At 35.6% G+C, this 10,296-nt stretch overlaps 2 protein-coding genes across 2 annotated transcripts in view; one reads left to right on the forward strand and one right to left on the reverse strand.

The window, feature by feature from the left end:
• The window catches only part of LOC110694788 (GDSL esterase/lipase EXL3-like), a 6,721-nt gene extending 2,020 nt beyond the window's left edge, over positions 1-4,701 (forward strand). The window contains exons 2-6 of the mRNA XM_021871958.1: positions 721-1,037; positions 2,005-2,135; positions 2,568-2,804; positions 3,059-3,314; positions 3,774-4,701. Of these exons, the coding sequence (XP_021727650.1) occupies positions 721-1,037; positions 2,005-2,135; positions 2,568-2,804; positions 3,059-3,314; positions 3,774-3,967 (1,135 nt within the window). The 3' untranslated portion in view covers positions 3,968-4,701. The remainder of the gene's footprint in view (positions 1-720; positions 1,038-2,004; positions 2,136-2,567; positions 2,805-3,058; positions 3,315-3,773) is intronic.
• An 881-nt stretch (positions 4,702-5,582) lies between these two features.
• Positions 5,583-7,579, reverse strand: LOC110694789 (uncharacterized mitochondrial protein AtMg00810-like). The gene is made up of 2 exons (XM_021871959.1): positions 7,487-7,579; positions 5,583-6,122 (listed from the first exon to the last, which is right to left on the reverse strand). Exons 1-2 carry the CDS (start codon positions 7,577-7,579, stop codon positions 5,583-5,585), a joined length of 633 nt encoding a protein of 210 aa, XP_021727651.1.
• Between the last annotated feature and the right edge of the window lie 2,717 nt (positions 7,580-10,296).

Genomic DNA, 10,296 nt, shown 5'->3' on the forward strand with positions numbered 1-10,296 from the left:
ATTGCAATTCGTATAAGTATAATTTTGTTAGATAAATTTGACATATGATTGAGTATTATAACTTGATTTTAAGCGACATTGGGAACTATTGTATTTCCCCATCCTCTAAAATTTTATGAGGGGACATAATCATATAAAATCAATTATGCAACTCCAACCATCTCAATTTAAGCTTTTATTTGGTTGAATAATATAAGGATTTATATTACCACGTATTTAATTATTTATCATTCATAAGTACATACAATATAAACCATTAATTTAATCTTATAATCAAACCATTACTAATCATTGTCTCTGATCTGAATATCTGATAAGGTTATACATATAATACATTAAATTAAACATGCATCCTTGTCTCCATGATATGTCCATAACTCTTGCTGTCTCTTAAGTGCTGTATATAATATAATTATCAATTAATCAATAAAAACTCATCAATATCAATCAAATTAAAGTTTCTTCATTCTATTATTCGTTGGAAGAATAAAATTTAGGCCCACCAAAATATAGAAAATCTTTTAGTATATCAAAATAATCACAAGGATGCTGGGTTCATACATAAAGCATAATTCACAAATTGTTGACTTCAATTTAATTAGTATATATAAACTTTTCACGTTTATCATTTAATTTATATTTTATTTTGTGAGAATAAAATCTTCACATATAAATACGTGCATGTGTGACATTAAAGCATACATCAAAAGCACACTAAAGAGATAAATCAAGAATGAAAAATTTCATGGGAAATGATGGATTATACATCAGATCTTATAAAAAAATTATCAATACAATAGTGATTTATAATATGATTATAGCAACATTTATGCATAATTATGTAAATGCCATAGAATTTCTACAAAAAGGAAAAGTACCAGCTGCTTTAGTATTTGGGGATTCAATAGTTGATCCTGGAAATAATAATTACATAAAGACTATTGGAAGAGCAGATTTCCCACCTTATGGGAGAGACTTTCCTGGAGGTGTAGCTACTGGAAGATTCGGTAATGGCAAAATTCCCTCTGATTTCTTTGGTAAGTTAGCTTCAATTCTACTTTGATCTTGTCCTTTTTCTTTGCTTGCTAGCTAGACGGTCTTGTATTTATGCCAAAGGTTTTTCTATTGAGTGTCCATGGGTTTCCATTTAATTAGATTTTTGACTTTTCAAATGTTTGAATATATGAGTAATAGTTTTCTTGTTTATTACAGAGTAACATTTACTCTTATAAATAGAAAAAAAATGAGTTAATTAGTTTGGTGTCAATGGACAAACTCAACTAAAAGCCGCTAAAGCTAATGGTAAAAGTCACCAAATTTGTTTATATTCTACAGTAATATTTACATACTTTTGACATCACATGAGAGGCATTGGGTTTAAAAGGTTGATGCCACATGAAGCTTTACATACTTGATTTTAAATATTTTACTTTGAAAAGGAGGGGTCGATACTAGTATTTGAATTAATGACATTCTTGTCACGCTAACTCTGATACCATATTAATGGAGCAATTCAATAAAAAAAAAAAGAGTTAAGTTGATGGTTGAAGTCCTAATTAGATTGGTTTATATTATACTTCGCATAAATAATGGACAACTACCAGAAAAATTGTAACGCCATATCATAAAAAAGTCAAACTTTAAGATATACGAAGTATATTGTTTTGTTGTGATTCACAGTAATTAGGCGTGTTGTATACGGAGTGCTTAATAATGTATAATGTACCTTTAGTACGTTTCTCTCATTTTCTTATTAGTTTGTTGTTTAAATCCCTTTTAGATCATATGTATTCATGGGATCCATCATATAGTGTCCTTGCGTTGCAAACATAGTTAATTTAGGGCGGATTAGTAATATTAATTGTCAATAATAGTATTTTTTAAACCAAATTAATCAATCAATAATATAGTCTTATTAGACTTTCATCATGTTCCTTTAGTAATTTTAATTGGTAATCTCTTGATTTGCTATAATATATTATTATTCAACTTTGTTTCTTGTAGCCGAAGAGCTTGGAATAAAAGATTTTGTGCCTCCATATTTGGATCCAACGCTCAACATTAGTGACCTCCTTACTGGTGTCAGCTTCGCATCGGGTGCTGCTGGTTACGATCCTAAATCTGCAAAATTAGCGGTATCTCTCTGTAAGCTATTCCCCTTCTCTAAGAATTCACTTGCTTGTCATAGGAACTTGCTTTGTTTGACTTGTTAGTTTTACCACAACAATGTACCACTATAACTCACTCTTATTAGCTCATTTGTCTTTTAAATTATTTACTTTTTAATTTCACGGTTTTCAAAACACACCTTTGACTATTACTACATTAGTATCTATATTAATCATGCATAGAGAATTATATGGTCAACATAGAAAATTTCGACTACCTTCAAATGCAAATGTGCAGAATCAAAAGACGAAGAGGCTAATTAAATGGCATTCATGTGTACGTAGTACGTGCAACAGTACGAGTAATATAAAAGAACGTGGGTTTCAATTTTAATTAGTATACTCGGTAAATGTCTAAACTATATGACTAACAGGAATTAATGTTTTGATCGAGTGCAGAATGTAATGACATTACAAAAACAATTGAATTTGTTCAAAAGGTATATAGAAAAGCTCAAGGCTGCAGTAGGAGAAAAAACAACATCCACCATCATTTCTCAAAGTGTATACCTCATTTCAGCAGGAAGCAATGACATTACAAACACTTATTTCTCTTCATTACCAGTTGAAAGACTTCGTTACAATGTCTCAACATATACTGGCATGATGGTCAACTGGGCGTCCTCTTTTGTGCAGGTAACTACATAAGTTATATGAAGTATATTTGTAAAAAAAAGATATCAAATAAAAAATTGTATTCAATACATGCAACAAATTAGGTGAATTTTATGCTTTAAAAAGTGTATAATAAAGTCAATTTGTTGCATGTATTTATAAACGTAGGCAGTATGTTTGTGTATGTTAACATGTATGTTATTAATAATAGCAAGAAAATAATTCTTGGTTGTTGAGTTTGTGTTAACCTAAACAATAATGTTTGAAACTTCCAGGAACTATACGAATTGGGGGCAAGAAGGATAGGTGTAATCAGTGCACCACCATGTGGGTGTTTTCCATCACAAAGAACCTTGCATGGTGGTCTATTTAGATCTTGTGTTAAGGATGAAAATGAAGCTGCTATTATTTTCAACAACAAGCTCTTTCCCGAGCTGAATTCCCTAAATCAAAAGCTTGCAGGATCCAGATTCGTGTACCTCGACATCTACAACCCATTACTCAATCTCATAAACAATCCTTCTCAATCAGGTACTCATTCTGCTCTTTTTTCTTCTTTACAATAGATATTAATGTATTATGCATGGTGATTAAAGAATAATTAATTGAGATTATAATATAGTTTTATGGTTACTTTCATTAAATGGAAGCAGGAAGCCTTAGCTTGATAATGCAACAAAAAGTCAAAGAATAATTGATTTCAATGAATATAAAATTAATAATGAACATGTAATTACGGAAAATAAAAAAATAAAGATAAAATATTACTCGTTTGTATTTTTATACAAGGAGACATTAAGAATAATACAAAGGACACATGAAGTTTGTGGTGCATACTGTATAGTAGTGTTAAGAATAAAGTTTTTCAACACTTAATTAGATTCATGTCATGCATCATGTAATACGGAGTACATTCATATGAACGTAATTTAATTTAACGTACCAAATTTTGATTTAATTTCTTTTTTTTTTTTTTTTTTTTTTTTACAGGATTTACAGTTATAGACAAAGGATGTTGTGGCACAGGAAAATTAGAGGTGACTTTTCTCTGTACAAAGCTAAATATTGGGACTTGCAAAGATGCCTCAAAATATGTATTTTGGGATAGTTTTCATCCAACGGAAGCCGCTTACAAAATCATTGTCCATGATGTCCTCCAAAAAAGCATAGCCAATTTCTTCTAGAAAATTAATTCATATATACATGCATGTACATGTATACCAAAATTGGAATTTACTCATACAATCGTGGCCTTTGGAAAAAAATGATTTTCTTTTATTCGGGTTATATAAATTCATACAAAGTATTTATTAAGATTCAAATAGAAAATTCATCAATTGTTTGTATTGTGTTTCACATAAATTATTTGATTTAATTTTTGTTTGCAACAAAATTCTTTGTCCCAATTTTTAAGTACACTTAATTAATGTCACTTGTTTTGATCGATTTTTTTTTTGGTTCATATGAGCCTCTAGGGCGGGGATGAGAATCGATCTCAGGATCACCTGGAACCAGGAGGAAAGCTCTTACCAACTGAGCTATCCCTCACTCTCGTTTTGATCGATAGTTTGGTACCTTTCATTATACTTTTAAACCTCTCAATAAGTGGTACGGTTAGTACATATAAAATTAGATCAAATTGTTGGAATCAATTTGTTTTTGAGCTTACGTTAGGAATTTCCCTCATTAGGAGGGCTTCCTAATGTTATTTTCCTTACCTTAAAAAAATAATAATAATAAAATTGTTTAGAGCTAGATTGTCACGTACGTATATTGAACAACCCAGGCCAATGCAAAATGTGTATTGTTACTTTATTTTAACTACTAGATCTAAGGGTGAATTCACTTATTTTTCACGGCTATACGTGGAGGATCGAGTTAACATCAAGGCATACACTCTTTGTATAATCCCATCAAAAATTATGTGCTTCTCAAGCTGGCTATTATTTAGATTGAGGGTATGGCATGCTAAACTTCTTTTCTTGATTAGTAATGAATGGCCTTGAGAAAATATGGTACAAGGTCCGATGGATCGAGGTTTAAGGCATGTATTTGCAGATCATCAATAAGGTGGCATGAGAATTTGAGATACTGTTGTATCTTCAATTATTCATAGATTTTAGTGTCATAGATTCATCATTATATGTCAAATAATAATGGAGAATAATTGCTTGACTGTATTCATGGCTCTTAGCCGAAATATATATTGGTGTACAAGATAAATATGAAAAGAATATTAGCTATGATAACAACTTAAAATAACTCTATCTTTTGCCAACTAAGTATCCTAATCAAATCTTCATCATATATATCATATATCATAACACCCCCCCCCCCTCGCCCTCAAGTTGGAGCATGGTGGGGATCTAGAATGCCCAACTTGGACAATAGAAAATCAAACTGTTGTTTACCAAGTGCCTTCGTAAAAATATCCGCTAACTCAGAATTTGTAGACACATACGATGGAGCAATAATACCATCTGTAATGGCATCTCGTACAAAATGACAATTAACTTTGATGTGCTTGGTTCTTTCATGAAAAACCTGATTTTTAGCAATGTGTAGAGCTGATTGACTATCACAAAACAATGGAATAGCCTTGGGATGATGGACTCCTAAGCTCAATAACAAACCTTTTAACCATTTCAGTTCAAAAGTTACTGCTGCCATAGAACGGTAATCTGCCTATGCTGACGACTTAGAAACCGTATGCTGCTTCTTTGTCTTCCATGAGACTGGTGATTGGCCTAAGAACACTAACCAACCTGTCAAAGATTGACGAGTGATTGGACAAGCGGCCTAATCTGAGTCACACCACCCCTGTAGTGTCAATTCACTCTCAGCCCGAAGCAAAATCCCTTGCCCTGGTGTACCCTTCAAGTATCGAACCACACGTAAGGCAGCGTCCCAATGCTCTGTTCGTGGAATCTGCATAAACTGAGATAGAATGTGCACGGAATAGGCTAGATCCGGTCGTGTCATCGCAAGATAAACCAATCGTTGGATAATTAAGTCGACGATATGCCTTCGAATTGAATCCACAAGTAACTCACCATTCACATGTCCCAATCTATGATTTTGTTCTATCGGAAAGTCATTAGGCTTTGCACCTGTCAAGCCTACTTCAGAAATAATGTCTAGTGTATGTTTACGCTGACACAAAAATAAACTTGTCGCACTTCGTGCCACCTCAATGCCAAGAAAATATTTCAAGGGACCTAGATCTTTCATTTTAAAACAATCACCCAAATAAGCTCCAAAAGCCAATAACGCAGCGGAATCATTGCCAGAAATAATCAAATCATCAACATAGACTAACACATTAATCTGAACATGCCCCTTAGTGAATGTAAACAAAGAATAATCAGAGTAGGATTCACTACTAGAAAACAGGCTATTTTCGACGGACGCATAATTCCGTAGGAAAAATTAAAATTTCCGACGGATTTTTATTCCGTCGAATATTTCCGACGAGTTCAACATTTTTATCTGAAGTCCGTCGGAAATACAAATCCGTCGGAATATATGTACTTTCCGATGGAAATTTTCGTCATAAATTACCATTTCCTATGGATTTATATTCCGTCAAAAATTTTCAACGGAATTTCTGTCGGAAAATATTTAAAAAAAAAAAAGAAACATCTTTTAAAATAATAAAACCCTAATGTATCCCCCACCCTCTTTCTCAGTTTCTCTTTCCACCTCCTCCTTCTTTCTCTCTCCTTCTCTCTCTCCTCTCTCCTGTTCTCTTTCCTCTTCGATCTTCTCTTTCTCTTTCCTCTTCTCTTTCTGGCCTCTTCCTTCTCTCCTATTTTTTATTCTTCTTTCCCCTCCGATCTCAAACCACCACCACCGCATCTTTCTTTTTCCCCTCCTATCTCAAACCACCACTGCTCACAACACCGGCGCAACAACAACAACACAGCCGCAACAACAACGCACAACAACAACGGCTCTACAACATCCAGATCTAGTTTTATTTTTATTTTTTTAATTTTAATAATAGTTATTTTATGATGTCATTGTAATATTAGTTAATAAATTTTGTAAAATAATTGTATATTTATTTATTTCTTTAAATTGTTTTGGGTAATTTTTGGTTTTTTTGGCTAATTATAGTTGCTAATTTTTTCTGGTAATTTTCATGCTTGTTTGGTAAATTTCATAATTTTTGGTTAAATTCTAGTGGTGGTGGTTTCGGTTTGGTGCGGGTGGGGTTTGGTTGGGGTGGTTTCGGTTGTGGGTTAGGGTTATCGGTGGTGGTGGATTGTGGGTTTGTTGTGGGTTTGGGATTTCGGTTGTGGTGGGTTATGGTGGTTTTGGTGGTAGTGGGGTGAATTTAGGCGGTGTTGGGGGGTGAATTGCAGTGGTGGTGGGGTGATTTTTGATGGTGGCTTAGGAGGTTCGGTCTAGGGGTGGGTCTGATTTTTTTAATTTTTTTGATTGACTTTTCCGACGGACTTTTCCAGGCCGAAAAATCTCTTCCAACGACTGGATTCCGTCGGAAAAGGTCGTTTTTCCTACAAATACTCTTGTGACGACAGATTTTAGGGTGTTTTTGACAAAAAAAATTCCTTCGGAAATCGCCTATTTTCTAGTAGTGATTTAAGAAACCCGTACCCTTTCAGAGCTGTAACAAGCTTTGCAAACCAACAACACGGAGCTTGCTTCAAACCATATAACGACTTCCGCAATCGGCACACCAATTTCGTCTTAGAGCTCTCGAACCCTGGGGGCAATTTCATGTTCACCTCTTCTTCAAGATCACCATGTAAAAATGCGTTATGCACATCCATCTGAAGTAGTTCCCAATTTTTCGAGGCTGTTATTGCTAAGAAGGCTCAGATAGTTGTCATCTTTGCTACTGGAGCAAAAGTCTCATTGTAGTCAATGCCCTCCGTTTCTCGGATTTCTAATTGCATTGATTTCCTCCACCCTTCATACATCACAGCGGCCTCCATGAAAGATTTTGGATCATGACCCGAAATTATAGCTGCCAAGAATGTACGATAATTGACTGTAAAATTATCACAATTAATATAGTGTTTTATAGGATACGGGGTACCTTATTTTTGCTGTGGAATCGGTGTTGGCGAAGATGGACTTTTTGCAATAATAGTATGAGTCACATATCCCGCAAAAGAACCGAGGGTGTTTTTACTCGAAAACCCTTTCCCAAATCAGGCTGACTAGAACTAGGGGGCTCGGTTGAATGTGTCTCGGGCTGGCCTGGCTCTGCTGACTGCTGTGCAGCTCGTTGTTGTGCGGCACGAGCTGTTGTGGCTGCCCATGCTGCTGTGATCCAGCGGGCGCTGGTCGGCAAGCGGGTTGGGCAGTAGCAATGCCCTACTGGTCGGCCAGGCATCCATCGCCCAATGGATTTTGCTGAGTGTCCGTGCCATCAGGTATAGCCCTGAGACTGCCATCATATCCATAATCTTCGTCAATCACAACATCATCATACATGGGAACAACTCTTTCCGGCTCAATGTTTACCGTGGTAGAATCAATGAATGGGAACACATCCTCAAAAAATTTCACATCTGGTGACAGAAAAAATTCTCGCTTGTCAAGATCATACAAAGTCCATCCCTTTTTTTCCAAATGGATACCCCAAGAAGACACATTTCCTACTCCAACTCTCAAATTTATCACCTTTTGTTTTTTGATTGTGGACAAAGCATAAACAACCAAAGGTATGGAAAGCATTATAAGACAGGGAATAACCAAATAACTGTTCAAAGGGTGTTTTATTTTTTAACAAGGGAGATGGGGTTCGGTTAATTAAATGTGCAGCTGCAAGAACACACTCCCCCCAAAAATAAATTGATAAGTGAGCTTGAAATCTCAAGGCACGGAAATTAGCGCACGAGAAAGATTATGTTTTTTCATCCAACAAATATACCCGCAGCGCACGAGAAAGATCATCAACTATGGTTAAAAAATAACAAGCTCCACAAGACGAAGCATGTCTATAAGAACCCCACAAATCACATGTAACACTCTAGAAATTCCTTTCCTTTAAAATACCAATTTTGCCCTTTTAAAATACGAAGTAGGAAAATCTAAGACATTACTGCCACCGTGATAATGGCTAAGGCAAATATCAAAGACTCACACAGTGGAAGACTATCTTTAAAACCATTTAAAAACAAGTCAACTTTAAAAAGTCAAACCAAACGAAAGTAAAAGTCAAATGAAGTCAACCTGCAACTTGGAACCATTGTAGGCCCTTAAATCAAACGATATTTAAAACCTTTGCATTAGTCTCATGATCATAATAAAATAAATAATATTCAAAGCAATAAACACATCATATTCCTATGGAAACTAAGCATGATTCGCTCTTCACTCATTCCCATCATGAATATGCTTCACCACTTGAAAAACTTCTCTCTACTTGTCCCCACTACTCGTCATTAAAAATGGGTCGTCGTAGGGCCAAGGTAAAGATAAGGCCAAACAAACATACAAACATACAATCAGCAATGCTGAGTACATAAGTGTAGTAAAAACACATTAACATACTTTCATCCTATCATCACACAACTTACCTCCACTACTAGAAATAGGCCGTTTTCCGATGAAATCGTTCTGACGGAATTAGGGTCTGTCAGAAAATTCCGTCGGAAAAGGTACATTACGACGGAAAATCCGTCGAAATTCTTGCGACAGAAATTTATTCCCTCGGAACTATAGGCTTCCGACGGAATTAAAATCCGTCGAAAATTTCTGACGGATTAGTATTCCGTCGGAAATTTCCGACGGAATTTCCGTCGGAATCTTAATTAAAAAAAATAAAAAATAAGAAAACCCTTCAAAACCCAAACCCTAAAACAGCCCAATCCCCCCTTCCCTCATTTCCGCCACTCTCCTTCCCCTTTCTCCTTCTCTTTCTCTCTCCTCTCCTCTTCCCTTTCTCTGTTCCTCTTTCTCTTTCTTTCTTTCTCTGTTTCTTCTTTCTCCTTCATTCTCTTTCTCCTTCGTTCTCTTTAATTTCCTCTTTTCCTCTTTTCCTCTTCTGTTTCTCTGTGAACTCCTCTTTATTCTTCTCGTTTTCCCTTCTCCTTCTCTCGTTATTTCCGTCCCTTTCTCCTTGTCTCTAGTTTGAAGGTGGCTCTACGGTGGCGGTTCTCGCAACAACGAAGTAATGTGGTGGTTCTACGGTGGCGCAGCATGGAGGTGCGGTGTTTCATGGTTTTATCTAGAGGTTTCATGGTTGAATTTGACCATATTAAACCAAATTCGAGGTGACATTCAAAGCAAAACTCGATTTAAAGGTATGTTTTCTTTTTTAAAAAAAAATTTATTTTACACATTGTTTCGTTGCTTGGGTTGTAGTTGTGGTTTTGGGCGGTTGTGGGTGGTTTTTGGGCGGTTGTGGGTGGTTTTTTGGTGGGTATGGTAGGTGGGTTCGGGTTAGGGGTTAGGGTTTGGTAGGTCTAGGTAAGGGTGCGGTGGTGGTGGTTGGGGGACATGGGTTTTCGGTGTTTGTGGTGGGTACGGTTGGTGG

The sequence above is a fragment of the Chenopodium quinoa genome, unplaced genomic scaffold, assembly GCF_001683475.1.
Source record: "Chenopodium quinoa cultivar QQ74 unplaced genomic scaffold, ASM168347v1, whole genome shotgun sequence".
Classification (NCBI taxonomy): Eukaryota; Viridiplantae; Streptophyta; class Magnoliopsida; order Caryophyllales; family Amaranthaceae; genus Chenopodium; species Chenopodium quinoa.